Raw genomic sequence first — 22,458 nt, forward strand, 5'->3', positions numbered from 1 at the left:
TGGCTAATGAAACTTCTATGATCTGAAAGTAAGCATATTTACCATATGCTTGTATTCACAAATTGATGCACATTGCCATAGGATGTTGTTATTATTATTATTTATTGTTTTATATAGCGCCATCAAATTCCGTAGTGCTGTACAATGGGTAGACAGGACATAACAAGTAGTATATAACAAATAGATTTTCTTTATATTGTGGGCTAAGCTGTACCTGTACACATTTAAAATGTACTGGGTAATGTGTTTTGAAAGTGATGCTTCTCAGATATATGTAGTTCTATTGAATAAAAGTAGGGTTGGCAGGTTTTGGCATGTGTGATTCATATACGGCTGGTGTAGAGACTGATTTGTTTATTTGGTTCATATTAGATCTCAGTTTTATGTTTTGCTGTCTTGGGAAGTGATCATGAGATCTACATAGTCTTTTGACCTATAATGTTGTTGAATAATATTAGTTCAATTTGTTAATGCCACCTAAAGGCATTGTTATTTGTCATTGTTACAGTACTGGTGGCTGTATATTGAGTTATAACTGAAGCACAACCACAATAAAAATCTTCAGGCAGTGGGCAAAATGTTTAACCCACAGCTACCCATTAGATAATTGCCACACATGCACCCCGTGCAAGCTGCACCCTGACAGTTATCTAAATCTATATTCAATAAGAATACTTTAGGGTGCTGATTGTGTGTCATACATAGCCTCTTAAAACTATACGCCATCCAAACGCCATCCAAACTCCGCGACTTTCAAAATTTGTGTGGCTCCACAAGAAGCCCCGACTTCTGCTCCAAGTTCTGCAGCGCCCTAAATTGCTGGGAGGTCTGGGTGTCCCTAATCTCAAAATGTACTATTTGGCTGCCAGTCTTGCACAAATCTGGCTTGTGTGGCTTGGGTGCATCAAGAGTCATTATCCACATCCCTGTTTCTCTTGCAAGACCTTCTTTGGCTTCCTAAGATTTGCAGGCCTCACCTACCGAATGTCTTAGCTACAACGTCTCTCTCACTGGCTGTTTGGGATGAGTATTGATCCCTGCTAAAATTTCCTCCTCAACTTAGTGCCTGTGCCCTGTTGTCTACTCTGAAACCTCTCATCCCACATCTCGTTAGATAACTGGATACACAGCGGTATTGTTCATATCTCACGCCTCCTGTCACAGGGCCGTTTGCGGTCTTCTCAGGAATTGCAAGATCCTTTTTTCCCTACCTAGACAAGACTTCTTAAGTACCTACTGATTAGGCATGCCCTATTACCCCATTTGGGGGGACCTTTCCTTTCCATGTCCCATTACACCGATTTTTAAGCTTTGTCTGAGTGCTCCTTGCGTCCTGCAGCCTATTTCTGTATGCTACGCGGCCCAGCTGGGTCACAGGTCTGATGATAAACTTCCATATATAGTGCAGTGGGAGAAGGAATTGGGTCGGGAGTACGATGTTCAGATTTGGTAATGGGCCCTTCTCTTCGTTCCGGGGGGTGTCTAAAAACGTTACGCATTTTGAAACCGATCGTAAGGTTCTCTTTCTGTGGTATTCCGTGCCTTCTAGACTTGCTAAGATGTTTCCTTCCTCCTCCCCCTGTGTTGGAGGTAATGTGGTGAAACCAGTACTATGCTTTACACATGGTGGAGCTGCCCGGTGCTCCGACTGTTCTGGAGGGTTGTTTTCCATCTAATTGTTCGATTGCTGCATATCCCGATAGATGAAGGGGTGGAGGTGGCTTTGCTTGATATGTTCCCGCACTCGTTGGCTTCCCCACATAAAAAGCTCTTGGGGCATGTCTTAGTTGCTGCTAAAATTTGCATTGCGCGCAAATGAAAAGATGCACCCCCACACACGATTTATAAAGTCTTATACTCGGTTGCTACGACGTGTATTTATGAACGGTTGGCTCATTCGGCTTTTAACACCTTGCATCTTTTCCAGAATACGTGGGATAGCTGGGATGAGTACTATGTTACCACGGTCTGTCCTATGCATAGTGGTTTTGTTCTGGGTGGCTTGCGAACTCCCTGGTATGTGAAGGTGAAGGGGGGGACTGGGGTCTGACTGGCCTCTGACTTTCCCTTCTTTCCTGCCTCTCTCTGTTCCCTTTTTGCTTCCCCAACTTTTTTTCCCCTTCCTTTCTCACCCCATTTATAAATATAAAACTTTTGTGAGATAATTTTGGCATATGTCACAAATACCAAGTGATTAAAAAAAATAGCTCTAAAATAGCAAAGTTTGATGTGATGTTCACTTCATGCAGAGTTCCTTACTCTCCATCCCAATGGGAAGTGTTGGGCGCCGCAGTATGTAATACTAACCCGCAGTGTCCATAAACGCTGCTGGTGAAACTTTTAATACAAGATCTCACGGTAGCTATTTTTGAAAAGAAGAAATAGAATAATAGAGAATATAAATAATAAACCCCTAATAATTTGAACAAAAAGTAATAACACTTAATAAAAACACCAACATCACTTAAAATGAACAAAAAATTTATTTTTTTGTTTTTTTATTTGCTTTTTTGCATTTTAGTTTTGTCTAGGTGATAATTACCTAAAAGTTATTCCAGTTTATCTTTTTCTTTAACCGCTATAGTTGTTTCTGTACTAAATACTATTATTTTCATTTAGTGCCACCTGGTGGTAATATGAAAGACGTCACACCACGTTATTTTTCGTCAACCATGTTCCATCACCGGCTCATGCGGTCACTAGGAGGCTGAACGAAAACTGGCAAGACACTTGCCAATGTGAATAATCAGACACAGGGTAAATACATTTTCACATAATTCTAGATACATATACACTACATGACCAAGTGTACCTTCCATCCTCTGCCCAGGGCCCCACCTGATCTTCTGCATATACTCTACTGGGATCTCTTATGAACCTCTCTTACTGACCACACATACTCTAAGCCCCTTTTCCTGATTTCTATGTGCTTACCATACAGTGAGATCAGAGAAGAGACAAAACTTCCCAATGATGTCATCTTACCATCAATAGATGCATCTTTAAGTTACAAGCATGACTTCTGCACTCATCTCTAGTTTACATAATAACAACACTCCAACACCTTTCAAATGTACAAGGAGTCTATTAGACACTCGAGAATAGTATAGCTGAATAGTCAACATGTGTGTGTTTAAGTATATTGCAAGTATATTGCGTGTATGCATAGTGCCAAAGTCAGTGTGTGTGCTGTACAATCGATGCCTGTTCTTTTCATGCAATGTGTTAAAAGTTTGAATGTTGCAAATGACGAGTATAGTGTGGTATGCTATGTAAATAATTTCAATATATATATCTATATATATCACTGAATTACATCTACCAGCCTAATGGAAGGATAGAGCTAAGTCTAAACAAACAAAAACCTCAGGTAGGCCATACATGCAGTAAAACCTTTTCTGTCCTTCCACTGTTTGTTATGTTATTACTACCCCATTTTTTTTAGCACAAAGGTTTAAATACCTTATGTTTTTTCCTACAACATCATTCTATTGCCTCACACCAAAGGGTTTATGTATTTTTATTAACACAAGAAAACAGTGTCAAAACATTATCAGGCACCACCTCATAGAGGTTTCCATTCAAGCTTCCTAACCGGAAGTAAGTTTTACTTTTCTATATTTTTCTAGTTAAATATATAGTGTTCCTTCCACAGACAATGGAGGTCCTAGTAGGTCCATCAAATTGTTCATTTGTTTATAAGCAGCGATGTATGCTCATGTGAGCATTAAATCCATTTGGTATACTGTTTAAGAAGAAAGAAAGCAGTGTTCAGCATTCCTTGACATGTAACCCATCTTCTTTTCGTAGCCCGTGCACCTAGTATTTTGCTCTCTTTTGCAGTAAACGTTGTCAGTAATTCTGCTGAGATCTTCCATTGACTGCAACTCCAAATCTTCGCTGTCAGAGTAGAACTGATCGCATGATATACCATCAGCATTCTCCATACCACTGATTTCACCTGCTATCTGCAATGTCTCAAAGGGGACATTTTTGTTTCCATTAAGGTCCAAAGTACATAGCATGTCAGTGAAGCTTGTTGTCTTTGTAGGTTCCCTTACATGTAAGCCATGTTTGGTGCTCTCTGTTTTTAATATAGTAACACTCTGATCATTTGTCTTAATATCATCCAATGTTAACACAGCTGTTGGTCCAGATTTACCTTCATATTCTCCAAAGCTTAACCCAGATGAAGAACTCTGATCTGTATTAGAACAGGTGAGTAAGCTTCTTGAGGGTGTTTGTATATAACAATCTCTATTTGTAGAGCAATGTTCTAAAGATTCTTCTTGGAGTGTACATCTCTCTGTATATCCAAGACCGGGTGAAAAATAATCATCAACACCATCAGGTGTGGGCGAAAGAATGGCCTCATGGTCCTTATCTCTTTTTTCCTCACTGGTAACCTTGTGATATTCCTCACAGCTGATTGCTGTAAAGGCTGAGGCCTGGAAGCAAGGTGCATATTGGGTAAAAACCTAAGGTAGAGGAGGAAATAAGAATCAGATCGCAATCCTTTGTTAATGTCTAACTTCATTAAATGACAACAACAGAATCATAACATTGATTGATGCAAAATAATTTGCTATGCCAGAAAGAGAGAAGAAAACAATTAAGGGAACAAGGATGATGTTATATGGGAGACTCCTTTATGGCAGAAAAGTAAAAAGAAAAACATCTAATTAGTGACGCATGTATCATTACTACAGAAATGTACCAAAATGTTTAATGGCAAATTGAAAGGTAGTACTTTTGCTCATACTTAACCATAGGATGGAATATAATCCATACGCACAGTTATACAAAATACCAATAAATTGCGTGATCTTGAATTATTGACATACTTATACATAGGATTAGAATATAAACCACAAACATCAATAAACTGAATATGCTTAGGCTTATAAAACAAAGTGTTTAATTGATGATGTGATCGTTAAAAACTATCTTACCAATGTATTAGGAACTTTGGTTGCAGGAGTTCTGCAATGCTTAATGTAGATTATAAATAATCCACAACACAGAAGAAACAGAGACAGTGGAATTCCAATAATCATTCCCCAGAGAGGGTTTTCACCTAAAATTAAAACCAAAAAAACAAAATCAAGTGTGAGTTAGTGGGCCAGTAATTATCAAACATGGTACAGTGTGTAATTTCTGTTGTGGCATCAAATGCAGTGTATAGGAGTTAAAAACCATCCACTTCTGGTCCTATCAATGCCACATCCAGAGCAGCACACAACCAGTCTAAAATGTGTAGTTGATATCGCTAACAGGCCTGGGCAATTGCCCCAGGTGGCACTTTTGAAGAGGCACTTTTTTTTTTTTTTTTTTTTTTTTTTTTTTAATCGGAGGAGAGAGGTCTCGGTGCTAGCTTCTAATGCTGAGCGCCGGAATATGAAGTAAGCAGAGCAGGGAGATTCTCACCGCAGGACTGCTGGAAGGTAATTGAAGTACAAAGGGGGGGGATAGGGTAGATAATGAGAAGGTAGGGAGATCAAGGGTAGATAATAAGAAGGTAGGGAGAGGAAGGGTAGATAACGAGCAGTGGCGTCGGCAGGGGGGGGGGCGTTATTTCAAACTTCGCCCCAGACGGCACTATGTCTTGGGCCGGCCCTGATCGCTAAAGTCAATCTGTCACTTACCTAGATCAGATAAACATATTAAACTCATTTAACCAAACGTTTGGGCAGTTCAGCTATATGCAGGGCGGCCTGGCCTACTGAGATTTCCGGGTGGGCTAGCCGGTTTGGAGGCTGGTAGAGCATCATTGGACATCTATGCTAACCAACAGCCTCCAAATGTCATTAAGGTGGGACCCAATAGCATAACAACCACTGTGCACAGGTGTCCTGGGGGCAGAAATGGCGCAAGCAGGCTGGTTTTTGGGGGGCAGAAATGACACAGACAGGCTGTTTGGGGGTCAAAGATAGCACTGGCCTTCTGCTTGGGGCAAAATGGCACATTCAGGTTGTTTGAGACACAGACAAGCTGTTAAGGCACAAATATAGCACAGACAAGCTGTTTGAGGATAAAGATGGAACAGACAAGCTGCATCTGAGCTATGGGAGTGGTGAGAAGGATGGAGAGGGTGAGAAAAAGTAAAGAAAGTGTATTGTGTTTGTGAGCATTCATGCATGTATGTATGCAGGGCCGGCCGAAGACTTAACGCCGCCTGGGGCGAAGTTTAAAACGCCGCCCCCCCCGCCGACGCCGGGGGGGGGGGGTTGGCATTTTAAACTTCGCCGACGCCATAATCTACGATCCCCCCCGGTACTTACCTTTAAACAGTCCTGCGGCGAGTCTCCCTGCTCTGCCACAGTGCCGGCTTGTAATGCTGAGCGCCGGAAATTGACGTCACTTCCGGCGCTCTGCATTACAAGCCGGCACCGGGACCGAACAGGGAGACTCGCCGCAGAGGAGAGAGAGAGAGAGAGAGGGGCGCCGAGCGGGTAAGCGAAAACCACTCGGTGCCCCCCTCTCTCTCCTCCGCTTCAAAAAACAAAAAACAAAAAAAAAGCGCTTGGGGCGGCAAAGTGCCGCCCCTTCTAAAGTGCCGCCTGGGGCAATTGCCCCAGTCTGCCCCATTATAGGGCCGGCCCTGCATGTATGTATGCAAATAAGTGTGAGCATGGATGCGTAAGTGTGTGTGTGTGTGTGTATGCATGTGTGCGTATTTGAGCACGGTATGTGTGTATATGTGCAAGTGATGTGCAAGAGATTAGAAAATACAGAAGATGAGATATAATGAGGAGAGATAAAAGAGAAAAGAGTGGTAGAGAGTAATAAGAAACAAAAAGTAGGGATGATAAAGGGGAGTAGAGAGAAAGAGGAGGGGAGACATACAGCAAGAAGGAAAAAAAATGAAAAAAGGTGAGGTAAATAGAAAGAGGAAGGGTGATTAAGAGAAAGGTGAGAAAAGAGAGATGCAAAGAGAAAAGAGACAGGGCAAGAAGATGAAAGATAAAGAGAAAGGTGGGAATATAAAGAGAACAAAGAGAGATAAACAAAAAAGGAAGAGATAGAAATGAGAAATAAAGAGAAAGAAGAGTGATAAAGGGGAGATATAGAGAAAAAAAATTGATAAAATCAAGGGAAAGATAAAAAGAAATGGAAGAAATAATGAGAATCAAAAGGAGACCTGAGACTCTGAGAGGAGACCCCTGTGGGTGCAATCTGGGTTCGGGGTAAGCCTTTATGTACATATTATAAAGTTAAAATGGGATATCTAAAGCAGACAGACTTGGTTGCATATTTCACACAGGTTGCTGGTGGAAATAAAGAAATCCAAATTTTGTTAAATGTTTTGTAAATATTTTGTGTATATAGGTAGAGTACACAGCGACTACTTCCAAAGCGGACTACACTGCTATCAAATTGGGTGTGGGCTCTTTGCTGGATCTTTTGGAGACCTAGCAACGCCCCTGGACAGCACCCACAATCCTGTGATCTGTTACTGACGTGTACATTACATTCTGACACTGCTGGGATTGTTCTGGCCGTGTACTCTCTTAACAGTTATAATTTTATATCTAAATTATAATAGCTTATATCATAGAGATGCTTTTTAATCTTTCCATCAGCACATCTTTGACAAATGTAAAGCCCCCACCTTCTCATATTTTAAAAAAAAGGTGCCCTTTAGTGTGTGTCATTTCCTTTTTGTGTGTGTTTTTTTTTAACTTGATCAAACTGCTTGCAAATGATGGTCAATGTACATAAACAAATCAATATAATTATATTCCCCAAAATGACCAATGGGAATTGACACTCTTCAACTTGTTCAAGTGCTCATGCTTAATTCTCTCAATTTTGCAACCATTGGATTCACAGGAGTTACAGGTGGAAAATAAATTAGTTGGAAGTAAATGAAATACATAAAATATACATAAATTACTTTAATTGTACCTTCATTTATTAGCTGGCAAAACGGACTGGAGAACTTGCTGAGTTTGGTTTGATCCACTGTGTATCTTGTCCGAGCAGCTATACAGTATGTCCCTTTGAGTCCAGTCATTTCCTTTGTCAGTATTGAGCCGACCATCTCATTGCTGTATATGCTCTGTTAATGAAATGGCGGATACAAATGCTGCTGAAGCTATCAAGAACCAAACATTCTAGGTGGCTTTAGTTATGTCAATATTTATCTAGGTATATATTTCCTAGCTGTTATCTAAATGATCAATATTATACTTGAATGTTAAGTATATCTGTCAAAAGCTGTCTAAAAGGTACAAAGATGTATAAAGATGCTCAAGTGCTTTAAGGGTGTCAGGCCAAAAGTCGGAATGGTCAGTGAGTATCCACTATCCAGCACTCTTGTCACTGGTAATGCTTTTTTAATTGCCATTTATGCCTGTTGTAAGTATCTTACAACATTGCACAGTATTGCTTTATTTTTTGTAATAAATAGTGTATTTTTGTATTTCTGTGGACCTTCTTCTTTTACTTTTGGTAATTTATGGGCTTTTGTGAGTATAGTACAGGGGTGTTGCACCACAATTTGCTATTTTATTATATTAATTTAGGTGTGCCTCTCCACAATTTGTCTTTTTTTTTTTCCAAACATACAAACCCTATATTATCCACCTCTGTATTTGGATCTATGGTGTTCTTTACTACTAACAATAGTGTTAAATTAATGTAGTTTTGGTTAATTTCTCCATATAACAATTATTACCTGACTGTCCCTTTAGTCACTATAAAACAAGGTGCATGTTTTTGTTCAGTAATGTTGAAATATATTAACAATACATCAGTACTTGTCATATCCCAAGTGTGTAGAACATACTGGGCTCAGATTAAGGACCCCTCCAAACATTTACTGTACTTAACACATGTGAAAAACACATAGTGAATCCTGGACTTGCCTAAAATTACATTTTTAGTCATAGGGTTAGGACTGCGACTGCTAAAATATTACAATGAAAGCTAAGCATCTACATTTCAATCAACGGTGATTATTGAAAATCTGTGCTTGTTAAATTAATACATCTCAGTTTGATTTTCTAAACAAAGAAAAAGTAGGTCTAGAAAACAAACACACAATATACATGTAGAGTAGTCTACACTATATAACAAGATAAACTAACCATATAAAATTGATTAGTGTAAAATTGATTAGTGCAGATATAACCTGGATTTCATTTACTTGTTTCCATTTAATTGATTTCTGGGATGTTTGCCAGCACTTTACTACAAAAGTATCACTAGAACAAACCTCATGAAAACCTTTTATAGCTTGCTACAATGTATTAATGTAAAGTATAAAATGGTTTTCCTAAATGGAGGTTGACAGAATTCTGTCATGACAGCTATACAACTGGTGAAAGGCCTCTTGTACAGTGATGCATTGTAGCAAGTTGCTGACAAATGTCCTAGAAATCAATTAAAAAAAAATAAAAAATATATCCATGCAATGCTGGATTTTATTTAATGTTTTTTTTTTTTGATAAAAGTAAATTTTTTACTTATTCAGACTAATATTACCTATAAAATATTTCAATTCTCAATATGTTAATAATTTGTAGAGTTCCAAGTACCGTATATATGTAAAGAGTGAATTAATTACAAATCAGTTTCTGATTGCATCAGGTATATCTTCACTGCCATTTCTTAATTAATGATGACTTTCCTGATACCTTCTCGGAGTTCTGCTATTTTGATATAATCTGTACTTTCTATAATTTGGTGATTTAAATTGTTTTATTCATGTCTGGGATGTTTTTATAGTGTCAACCTATACACTTAAGATAAGATGTTAGTATTGTGTTAAATTAATAGTGGTTTACCAAGGGAGAAAACCAGTAAACATACCTGTGTAGATTCTCCACTCTTCCAGATCTCTATGTCATACTTCAAGTTGAAGACATATGTGAGGCATGTTGGTGTTTGTGCTGCTGCCTTAACATAGATGTTGTTGTTCATTATTGTCACATTTATTGTGGGTGGATCAGGCTCTACTGAAAGTTAGAGAGAGTAACATCACATGCTATAGGTTATGTGGTACTGTGCAAAAATTTCAGACAAGTGTGAAAACATTCTGTAAGGTAAGAATGCTTTCAAAAATAGACATGTTAATAATTTATTTTTATCAATTAAAAAATGCAAAGTGAGCGAACAGAAGAAAAATCTAAATCAAGTCAATATTTGGTATGACCACCCTTTGTCTTCAAAACAGCATCAATTCTTCTAGATACATTTGCAAACATTTTGTTTTCACGGAACTCGTCAGGTTGGTTATTCCAAACATCTTATAATTGTCTTCTCATTCTTCATAAAATCCCAGACAGACTTGATAATGTTGAGATCAGGGCTCTGTGAGGGCCATACATCTCCTCCAAGATTCCTTGTTATTCTTTATGCTGAAGATAGGTCTTAATAGACTTTTGCCCAAGGCCCTAAATCATTTCAGACTCATTTTTTTGTTTCGTTTTTGGCTCATTTGTTTGTGGACAACAAATTCTGTTTCTTACCCTTCAGTTCGGACAAAAGTATTGCCAATAACTTGCAGAAAAAAAAGCAAAAAACATAAAAACGTTGGGTATTTCTAAACTCATTAGTTTTTGCAGATTAGTAAAAGATTTGTGAAATAAAAGTGAGGAAAAAGTCATTTTTTACGAAAAAACACCATATTTTATCATTATTTTTTTTACAGTAAATTAGATCATATGATAAAATAATGGCATCTAAAGAAATCCTTGCTTGTCCTGAAAAAAACAATATATAATGTGTGTGGGTGAGAAAGAAGAAAACTACAGCTAAACAGCAACACCGCAAAAGTGTTAAAAGAGCCTTTGTCCCAAAGTGTACTATGAGACTATTAAGGGGTTAATTGTCATTACCATTTTTATTTTGCTCCTGGGATTTTTAATTTTATTTAATGTAAAGAAGTTTACTGGGAGACATGTAGCCTCAAACTTGCGAGGGACCTCCACCATGCTTTACCGTTGCCTGAAAACACTCATTCTTGTACAACTCTCCAGCCCTTTGGTGAACAAAATGCATTCTGCTATAGCCAAATATTTAACATTCAGTCCAGAGCACCTTGTGCCAGTTTTCTGCACCCCACCTCTATGTTTGATAGGTGAAACGGTTGGCTTTGTTTACACATCAGAGGTATGGCGTTTTTGCCGCACGTCTTCCATGAGGACCGCTTCATGGACCAGACCTTTCCAGACAGTAGATGGGTGTACCAGGGTCCCACTGTATTCTGCCAATGCAAAGCTGATATTCCGATTGCGAAGGAAAATAAGCATGATGTGTTTCATCTGCTGCATTAAGTTGTCTTGGCCGACCACTGCATCTACAGTTCTCAGACACTCAGAGCTTGGAGAGAACATCTGGAAAATCCTGCCTGTCTTGACATTTCTGCCTGGGGAGGACCTTGCTGATGCAGTGTAACTACTTTGTGTCTTGTTACTGTGCTTAGTGTTACCATGGTGTATTGGAGATTTAATTTCGATTTTTCTTCTGTTTATTCATTTTGTATTTTGCTAAAGTTTAACATGTCTGAAACAAAGATATATACATATATATATATATATATATATATATATATATATATACACACACATACACACACATATATATATATATATATATACTGTACATAGCAACATCAGGCATTTAATGCATTGTCTTTATTAATATGATGTTTGGGTCATTAATGCTGCTTTGTGTGGTTTCTTAGTACCCACTTGCTCTGCCTCTTTTGGCTCGATGTCCATTAATATGCTTAGCCATTATGCTGGATACGAGCCAACAAGGTGCAGTCATGAACCCTACCAGTTGATAAAAACGAATTGGCAGTGTGTCCTCAATGCCTGTGAACAAATTTGTATACACAGTACACCTGATGCTGCTGCCTGCGTACTCTCCACCCATTAAACTAATTCAGAACATTTCTACATAAGGGCATGAAGGAAGGAGTACTAGTCTTTTGTGTCTTGGAGCCCCAACTGAATCATTTTCCATAATCTGTCAAAGACTTACTTGTAAACATGTAAGAGATCTTCTCGGATTTTATCCAAGGTGACAAAGACGTTCCAAACAAAGTTCTAACCCGTACTTCATAATTCAAGTGGTATTCTTTGAGAGTACACGTCAAGTCACACTCTGTCATGATTATATTTTTGCAACCTTTAACAGGTTTCCAGATTTTCTCAGAAACTCTGAAAGAGAATAAGAATGACTTGTCATGTTATACTTTTCTAGCTTATGTGGCAAAACATAAAACTGCATTTTTCTCCCTAAGTTTTCAATTTTACTTAGAATTTATCCCGCTGGATAGTAGGTACAACTGATATTCAGCAACATTCCTGGCTTACAGTAAAACCCCATTCATATGTTCCTTATGTTCTGTGAATTAAAGCGCTAAATGCATTGGATATAGTAGAATGGATTGTATTAAGTAGGCCAATGGAAATAGTTTTTATATATAGTTTTTTGGGGACGCTTTTTTTTCCCACCTAATTTAGTTGCATATAAAATATCACAGGTGAATTTTTTTAAGCGTACTTTCATTGACACTAAATGATTAACTGAAAGTCCTACCTGTCTAATATGTAATTTGTGTAGGCGCAGTAAATGATAAATAAGAACAAACATGCCAGGCAGCTCTGGTCACATTGGTTTGCAGGTACAAAATAGCATTCTTATGAAAGGGCGTAATGCATCATTCGAGCGTCATTCAAGTTATAAAAAAGAAGAGTGACTTATAACTAGACTATATCATGTGTGAGATTTTTGAAAAAGGTTTACTGTGTAGTTCAAATTACAGTTGATAGGAGACATGGTAGAATACATCTGTGGGATTTCCAGGTGCTGGAAGCCATGTGAGGAATAAACTGAAGTTCCGGGAAACTGTTGTAAGATTTAATGGTGAATGAAGACTACCTAGAAGCAAAGAAGGAGAAAAAGTTACTCATGGGTTCCCAAGGGCCTTGTACAAGGCTAGACCTGCCCTCTGGAAAATGCCAGAGACTTAAAGTGAAAAAAAAATTTCAACCTGTTTTCAACAACATTCCGGTGCATCATTCTCTCTCATTCTGTCACATTTTTCTCATTGACAAGTCATTTTGCTCCAGTTTGTAAGTCTCAAACTTAGAAGCTGATGAAAAATCCAAACAAAGTGAAAGCTTCAAGCGCTAGACGTGCATTGCGGAGAATCACTCGCTTACTTCATAAACGTTTTTCTCACTCCCGGGTGCCAACAGAACTAACGTCATTGATTGCTCTAAATCAGAATTGGTGAACATTATGTCATACAGCATCTTAAATCACAAATAATCTAAGGGACCATAGTCCCTTCACCATACCACTTTCATTTTCCCTTTTTTGTTTACCTGAGAATCTATTAGTAAGGATCCATTTAAATCAATATTTCTCAACTACACCTCTGAGGAAGCTGTGTGTATGGCGAACCGTCTGAGGTCTCATATTTATCACCATACAGCATTTCAAAATACACTATATATGTGAACATTGTTTTTTAAGGTGTACGTCTATTTTTCGATACATCGTTTATTTACGGAATATTTTTTAATTATTCATTTTTTTTTTGTTTTATAGATCCTGTCTTGTACTTTTTACATTTTTATGTACGATTGTTCTACAGTCTGAGTTTAAATATTTAACTCCTTAAGCGCTCCCACCAATTACTGTTTCTATATTTGAGTGAGAGAGCCTGAGAGTGAAAGAGAGTGTCTGGGTCACTATATAATGATAGGAGTCAAGTTTTACAACCGTCTGTGTCTAGATCACTATGTAATGATGAGAGTTGTGGTGTACCACTGTCAGGGATCAGTATGTATTGATAGAGGTTATATTGGACCACCTCCAGGCTCAGTACACAATGATGGGAGTTAAACTTTACCGTTGGCAGTGTTTTCCTTGCTATATAGTTATGGGAGTTATGCTGTACAACTGTTATTGTGTGTCTCAATATAAAATTCTGGAAGTTAAGCAGTACAACCATCAGTGTCTGCCTCAATATATAGTAGTGGGGCTTATGCTGTATAACATCCAATGATCTCCTTCTATCCTCTTTGTCACAAACCCACCTTACACCAAGCGTGACTTGGGTCTGGTGGTAAAAGGGTTACAATTCACTATTTGCCTTCCCTAGACCAGAAATAGTGATAAGAATAAAAATATCCACCCTTAATACCACCCATAATTAACTATAATGATATAACTAATATCATAACGCTGCCACCACCAAGACCATTTATAAATGGGGTGCCTTGGTCTCCCAAGGGAATAAGACTAAGAACCCACACACAGGGCCGGCCCAAGACAAAATGGCGCCTGGGGTGAAGTTTAAAATGCCCCCCCCATTATCTTCCCTTCCTCTCCCTGCCCCCCCCCCATTATCTACCCTTCCTCTCCCCCCCGTACTTACCTTTCAGCAGTCCTGCGGTGAGTCTCCCTGCTCGGTCTTGGTGCCGGCTTGTAATGCTGAGCGCCGGAAATGACGTCATCTTCTGGCGCTCAACTTTACAAGCCGGCACCAAGACCGAGCTAGAGGGCTCGCAGAGGAGAGAGAGAGGGGCGCCGAGCGGGTACATAGGATTGTACATTGTATAGTGTTAGTATTGTCTTTTGATGTTGTATCCCTGGGATTGTATCTATAGGATTGTAAATTGTATGTATTGTCTTTTGAGATTAGTTTATCTATAGGATTGTAAATTGTATGTTGTGTAATAGTGTTAGCATTGTGTTTTGATATTAGTTAACCAATAGTAATGTACCTTTGATCCCACCCTATAAGAACTCCTTGTATGTCATTAGTTGTTACAATCTTCCCATCCTTGCTGCAGTTTGTTACAATCTTTCCATCATTGTTGCAGTCACAACTTCATTCCCAATGTAACCCTGTGTGTGTTAGCCTTCATAGGCTTCATCATTAAACCCTCCATTTTCCTATCAAATAAGTATTTTCTTGCGATTATTCGAGCTACCTGGATTTAAAATATTAACCCCTAGACGAAGGTGTGTCGGCACCTGAAATCCCCTTTTTCCCCAAATATATCCCATTTCCGACACTGACAACTTGGTAAGATAAAACTACTCGGCGCCCTCTCTCTCTCTTCTCGGCTTTAAAAAAAAAGGGCTTGGGGCGGCACTCGGCTCCATTGTCGGGCCAGCCCTGCCCACACAATATACTTTAACACAATAACTATGTGATTTCAAATAACCAATAAATTGCTCTAATCAGGTAACGTGAGTCTTTACCAGACAAAGGCAGAACTTAATAAAGAAATATTTATTATGAACAAAAAATAGTCACAGTGCATACAAAGCAGATGATAAACAGATTATTTACACCAAACACATAAAAATAAAAGGGAGAAATTACAGAAAACCTAACTACTCGCTTGAATGGTAAAGTAACAGTTTTTCTGTCCTTAGAGAAGACAAATGGCGACTTACTTAAAGTTAGATCTTGGCCCCTAGTAAGCACACCGACTAATTTCCTCTCATTAAATTTATACTTTTTCCAGTTCAGCTCGAGTTTCCAAGCCCGCCCAGAGGTGGTATAAGCGGACGGAAGGTGTACCTATAGGAACCATAGGTGACCTCCCCCTTGTGTGGTGGAACCATATCAGTCAAAATAGGTAAATTTCATTTTATTCTCCCTCCTGTGCTTGTCACAGCAATAATCTTGCTTGTATATTATGAAGTCAATAGATATGTCACACTTGCTACCTTGGACTCCACAATTTCTTCCAAACAGCTTACGTTGCACTACCCATATTTGTATTCTTTTTGTAGGGTGTGCTTTCCCAGTTCTAGATATGCACAAAAGGAGGTATGATTATGAATCTATGGGTTATTATTGATGTATGTGTTGGATATGACCCTGGAAGAAATGGTTTTCCTGACTGCTAGTGGTCACTTAGCATATCAAAAGAATTCACTATATATGAGGGGATACAGGCATATGGTGGATCACTCAGCAAGTAGACATAGAGGCACCTCTACTATAACATTTCTTGCAGAGGGCCCTGGTTGTAGTCCCAGCTTCAAAAGACAAATTCAGGTTATAAGACCTTTTGGCACCACATGCCTATACAATCAAATTAACCCCTCTCATGCTGAAATTGGCAGGTAGCAAGTCCAAGTATGCATTACACAAGTTGGAGTGACACTCGTCTCTGATTTCTAGCTCTCATGCATGCTTAAAAGATTTCTCAAAGGCTGCCCCTATCTTCTGGAATGCCCTCCCCAGCCGGTCTTCCCCCTGGCCTTCGGTCCTTCAAAAAATCCCTCAAGGCCCACTTCTTTAATGATGCTTACAACATTGCACATTAACCCCATCCCATATTCCTTTAGCTCACCTTTCCTAGTCCCACTCATGCAATACTTATACTAGTGAGGCCGGTCTACCCCTAACAGTGGTACTTTTACCTCTTGTGTAACATACTCTAACTCCCTCTAGGTCAGGGCTTGACAAATTTGTTGTGAATCTCGGCGCCAGGTAAAAAAGTTAGGAGCCAGTATTTTTTTTTAAACTAACAGTTGGTCAGGAGGGATCCGATCATCATCAGCCCACTTACTAAACTCACAGCGTTTGACCTGGAAGCACCCTGGACTTTCAGGTCAGTGCTGTTTGTTTTTTTTTTTTTAAATACATTTTTTTCATTTTTTTAACTCTTTCGATGCTGATGTTCCATTGGAGCACAGCATTGACAGATATTTATTCCCCAAAAGCTTGTGGGGACAAATGTTAACCCCTGCAATGCCACAAATGTGTCATACACAATTGTGGCATTGAAGGGGTTAACGCTGCACTGTCGCTCTCATGGAGTGATCAGGCAGCAGGGGGGTGTTGGGGCTGGTCTCCACACTCATGGCAGACCAAAGAACCCTCTCACCCTGTCCCTGAAGCTGCCTCTGGCAGCTGGGAAGCAATTGCTGGTCTATAGACCAGCCACTGCAGGGGGGAGTCTATGATGACTGCTGTAGGCTTCTATGCCTACAGGAATCATCAAAGGGCTTGTGGGGGCTCGTTTTTTTGCTGTTGCTGGTCTGCCTGGGCTTCCAGGCAGACCACCGGCAGCAGAGCCCCTTACAAAATGGGAGTTAACCCCTAAAACGCCACGATCGCGGCATTGAAGGGGTTAACGCTGCACTGTCGCTCTCAGGGAGCGATCAGGCAGCGGGGGGTGTTGGGGCTGGTCTCCACACTCATGTGGAGACCGAAGAACCCTCTCCCCTGTCCCTGAAGCTGCCTCTGGCAGCTGGGACTCAATTGCTGGTCTATGGACCAGCCATTGCAAAGGGAGTCTCTTTGATGACTGCTGTAGGCTTCCATACCTACAGGAGTCATCAAAGGGCTTGTGGGGGCTCGTTTTTGCTGTTGCTGGTCTGTCTGAGCTTCCAGGCAGACCACCAGCAGCAAAGCCCCCAAAACGGGAATTAACCCCTAAATGCCGCGGCATTGAAATGATCGCGGCATTGAAGGGGTTAACGCTGCGTTGTCGCTCCCATGGAGCGATCAGGCAGCTGGGGGGTGTTGGGTGAGGTCCCCAGACTTGTGTGGGGACCCAATCAACACACAAACCCCTTCCCTGAAGCTGCCTGTGGCAGCTGAAAACACGATTGCTGCTTTTCCAGCAACCATGTTTTCAGCCTACAGTGATCTCAGGCTCGGGGGCGGGCTCTGAGTGGCTGTGCTGTCTGCCCAGACTTCTGGGCAGACAGTAGCAGCAGCGCCCCCGTGTGGTGACTCAGCCTCTTACATCCACAATTTTTTCTGGATGTAAGAGGCTGACAAAACCTAGGCGCCAGGACAAAATTCTCTGTCGCCATGGCGACCTGGCGCCTGGGATTTGTCGAGCCCTGCTCTAGGTTGTAAACTAGTTTAAGCAGGGCCCTCCTCACCTGTTGTTTCTGTAAGTCAAATTGTTATGTTATATAGTACTTGTTATGTCCTTTCTAACCGTTGAATAGCGCTACAGAATATGATGGCGCTATATAAAGCAATAAATAATAATAACATATGTCAGGCTAACTGTATGCTGATAAAGGCTATGCTATAATACCTGCACACGCATAATTATAGTACATTATAGTAACCTCTAGTTACTTTACTGTCCCTTTTGTCCCACTAAGCTCATTCAAAAAACATGACCAGTCCCCGACCAGCACAAAATTTGAATAAATCACAAGGTTTAGTGAATTTGTTTTTTACTAAATCTCTGCATTTACACTATTATTACTTTTCTCAATTACCGGTACTTATTCATTTATTTATCTACTTTCCACAATATAAAGGTAATAAAAGTAACCTGCCTGATATAGATGCTGCGCTGCACATGTATCTACCGCATACCACGGATCTATGGTAGTGTTGGTGGGATTTTAGTGACATAATCTGCACCATAATAACTAGGCTAATCTAAATTAAATGCAAACTATGTTGGGTGGGCAGAGTAGACGGAGCTTTGAATAAGTGGGTTTGGTAAAATGCCAGGTACATGATGCATATTTGTGTTGGAAAGTGTCCTTGAGATTTTCTTTTAAACGTTGGCAACTATGCAGCCTCTCTCTTGCACAATTGAGAGCCAATCATCCTTATGGGCCTAATCAGACTCCCTAGTGCACAGCATACTTATTTACACTATTTGCCAAGTGATGACAACCCCCATAGCCAATCCTAATTTCTGTATGAATTATACATTAAATGTGTGGAATTGCTTCATTAAGCCCTGTGATTTAAAACCTGTATAGCATACTTTAAACATATGGAGCCTAGCACAAGTGAAACTTGAGTTAATCTTGTCTGTACTCCACTTACACTATAAACTGTTTGGTGGAGTCACTATTTCATTTACTATTTGATTTTTCTAAAAACTCAAATCAAAAATTAAATACACTGAGAGGAATTCAACCGTGCATCATTGACTGATGTGATCTAAATAAAAATGGTTGCAAGAAGTAAATCATATCGAAATCCTGATGTAGGACTATTAGCGTAAGAGTTTTTCAGTTGTAGACCTTAAAGCTCTGTCTTTGGGACAGCCTATTTACAACATCTCCCCCACGAATGTCATTGGCTACATTTAGTATCCTGAAAAAGGTGTGTTTTCTAATTTTGTTTGGATACTGTATATCTGTTCCCCTATACATTCAGACATATTGAATGTCCTCCCAATATATTCTTTCTTACAGCCACATCATAAAACATGTGATCCTGCATTTGATTTTGAAAGTTTCACCTATGACACAGTTGGAAAAAATCATAATCTTTCTGGGGTTGGAAGTACAGTTTTTACGACGGAAACACTTGAAAAAGGTATTTCCAAATGTTTCGGGTATTTTCAAGTGTTTTTCCAAGTGTTTCTATTGCAAAAAAAAATCCCAGAGAAAGGGCTTCTGGATCCACAAATTAAAAACTCTTACCCCATTAGACCTCAATCAGGATTTTGATATGGCCTGCTTTTTGTATAGTGTGTATAGTATATATAATTGCCACCAATGCCCATGCGCGAGCAGGCTACATCAGGGACCTGCTCGCAAGGTGCACCTACATGATCGTGGGATCTGGTGTGCGCTCACGAGAGGACGACAGGTGTGCGTATGACATGTGCCTATACCTGCAGGTTGATCGCAGATGACCTTGCTGTTTGATTCTACTTCATACCAGTAACCTACAGTGAGCATGTTTTGCACGTTAGCTGATTCTCTGTGGATATTTTACTTCTGAGTATATTGGACATGCAAATTATAAAGCACCAAAAACCACAGAAACCAACAAAAAAATGACACCGTGTCATAGGGAGTGCATTGTGGTACGCTATTTGTTGTGGATCCAACAGGCAAATATTGCTTGGTGAACAAATCTTGTTTTTTTGTTTGTACAAGAGCGCAAACATTACTGCACTAGTAATACTACTTAAAACAATTTAAAAGGCATATTAACTACTAATTATTGAACATATATAAAAAAGCGGAGTCTATAGACCATTTGTGAAATTGGAAATACTGCCATAATGATTGAAAGTAGGGACTGTACCTGAAAATCAATAACATCTAGAATATTTCACATACTTATTGTTAACTTCCAAGGTTTAAGAAGTGGTTTCTTTAACTTCCATTGGGCTGTGGCTCTTCCTATGTTCCTCAAAACCCCTTGTGATCATCTGTTTTATGTTTACTGGTAATTTTGACAGCACGTTTTACATAGTTACATAGTTACATAGTTACATAGGCTGAAAAAAGACATGCGTCCATCAAGTTCAGCCTTTCCTATATCTGTTAATTTGTTGCTGTTTGATCCAAAAGAAGGCAAAAAACCCCGGCTTCACTCTTTCCAATTTTGCACTAACGAGGGAAAAAAATTCCTTCTTGACCCCGAAATGGCAGTCAGATTTCTCCTTGGATCAATAAGCTGTTTCCCCATAATTAAAGATTATATCCCCGAATATTATGTTTTTCCAGGTATCCATCCAGTTGCAGTTTAAGCTCCTTTTAGTACGTTCCAGTTTCTCAGCTCACCCTGACAATGTATGTTTTTCCAAACTGCCCTGAAGAGCCACACAAATTAATTTGAGGTTAGAATCTAAACCTATAATAAAGGGTCAGACTCGAAACATTCTGACATACGTTTGCCTTCTATGCATACGTTTCCCTTAGTTTTAGCCCAGATTGCTTCACTTTACAGACATAAACACAAGAATCACAGATTATTAATCTTACCTGCAAAAGCAATACGTGTAGTAAAGCACTGACATAGCAGGAAAGCACAGGTAAAGCGGGCAGACATTGCTGCAGTAAAGCTCCATAACACTGCACTTCATTTAATGCTGACTGCTCTGGGAGAGGCACTCTGACGTGTGATCACAGTACCTGAGGTCACGACTAGATTGGAACCCACCCACTAAAAGGCAGCTGCACACGCACACACACACGCCTACTGCTTTCTACCATAGTTTCTATTTCACCTGACCTTATCAGTTGGGGTTTCCCCTCTGTTCTTAGAACTATATAGAACTATATAGAGCAGGTTTCATTGGACGGGACTATAGAAACACAGAATTTGACAGTAAATAAGAACCATTCAGTCCATCAAGTCTGCCCATTTTTCCTGTAAGGACATCATATTTGATCCGTCATCATTCCCTCGCAGTATTAGCCTCTGATGTGTAGCTGTGTGACTAATCTACCACACATCTTGTAATATTTGCATATCTATGTTCCAACCAATCACATAGCAGTATTCAAATTCTATGATGATTATATAACATATCTAGTTTCAGTTGAGGCAGTTGGAATTTGAGAGTCTCTCTGTGGGCAGTAGTTATTCACACATCACCCTGTAATAAACTGCACCAATTTACCCACAACTGGAACCTGAGTTTTTTTTCCCATAAGCATAACAACAAAATATTACACATCTTCTACTAGGAAACAGTTACTGGGTGAATATTTTTTTTCTGATTATTGTTCTCATAAATGTACTTTTATGCAACAGTGGCCATTGTCATTTCCCTTTATGACTTTCTCCCTTTATGGTAATTATAATATTGGCAGCTATTTGATGTTATGTATTAACACATGTTGATATGTATATTTCGGATCATAAAAAAAAAAAATAAAAAAATAAATTAAGGAGTTATATACACTTTTTTTTATTACCGCACGACAATGATGACTTGTCCACTGATATTTACTTTCATCTGAAATTTGACACATACATGTAATTATAATATATTTAAGAACCAGTGCTACTGGTTGCTACATGTTGATGCAGTTTTATTTTTGTAAACTCGCAGTGTTCAGAGCTCACTATTAGGTCCCTGACTCCAGTGTCACTCCAGCAGCGGTTGTAATTAGAAACCACAGGGCCACGGTGCCGAAATCACCCCTGCCCCCCCAACTTCACAAAGCAACATGTTCCACATGTTCCACAGTGCTACCTTTGCCCCCCAAACAGCATGTGAGTGCCACCTTTGCCCAGGGCCATGTTAACAGCATTGTAGAGTAGCCCCCCAAAAAACATGATCAAAGTCGAGGATTAATGATCAGAAACACAAGTATGCATATTTGTGTGCATGTAAGGGAGAGCAGGGGAGGGTTGCTGTTTGAGTCTGGCATAGGATATGATGTTGCACAGTTGATGCCCATACACATATTAGGCCTGGGAAGTCTTTGTGTTCGTATTCTATGAATATTTTGCCCGTTCTTGTATTTGTTTCGGGCGAATATTCGTTTACGTTCTTCGTATTTGTTTTTTCTCTTAGTTTTCTGCTTTTATTAGCAGGGGTTAATACGCGGTTAACACTGTAAGAGTTAGCAGTAGCTTTGGCGCCAGGATTTTAAAGGTCAGTAAGAGCAACTCTATTGGTTGCCAGCAGGGGGCTCCTCTGGCATCAACCGATGAAGGGCAGCTACTCTTCATTGGTTGATATCAGATGAGCCCCCTGCTGGCGACCAATAAAAACGCTCTTA

The 22,458-nt window shown here is 39.6% G+C and overlaps 1 protein-coding gene across 1 annotated transcript; it reads right to left on the reverse strand.

Moving 5' to 3' along the window:
- Nucleotides 1-3,695: 3,695 nt before the first annotated feature.
- Nucleotides 3,696-20,835, reverse strand: IFNLR1 (interferon lambda receptor 1). The gene is made up of 7 exons (XM_053454800.1): nucleotides 20,707-20,835; nucleotides 12,780-12,897; nucleotides 11,995-12,173; nucleotides 9,817-9,962; nucleotides 7,909-8,062; nucleotides 4,953-5,077; nucleotides 3,696-4,478 (listed from the first exon to the last, which is right to left on the reverse strand). The coding sequence occupies exons 1-7, from the start codon at nucleotides 20,771-20,773 to the stop codon at nucleotides 3,750-3,752; spliced, it is 1,518 nt and encodes a 505-aa protein (XP_053310775.1). The 5' UTR covers nucleotides 20,774-20,835; the 3' UTR covers nucleotides 3,696-3,749.
- Nucleotides 20,836-22,458: the final 1,623 nt, after the last annotated feature.

This window comes from Spea bombifrons, chromosome 2 (assembly GCF_027358695.1).
Source record: "Spea bombifrons isolate aSpeBom1 chromosome 2, aSpeBom1.2.pri, whole genome shotgun sequence".
NCBI lineage: Eukaryota > Metazoa > Chordata > Amphibia > Anura > Pelobatidae > Spea > Spea bombifrons.

Bases quoted from the DNA above. Each gene is read 5' to 3' on its own strand.
- IFNLR1 (XM_053454800.1), bottom strand. From the start codon at position 20,773: ATGTCTGCCCGCTTTACCTGTGCTTTCCTGCTATGTCAGTGCTTTACT. The intron at 12,898-20,706 runs GTAAGATTAATA...CTTTGCTTCTAG, and splicing joins TACACGTATTGCTTTTGCAG to GTAGTCTTCATTCACCATTA. The intron at 8,063-9,816 runs GTATGTTTACTG...TTTCATTAACAG, and splicing joins AGAGTGGAGAATCTACACAG to AGCATATACAGCAATGAGAT.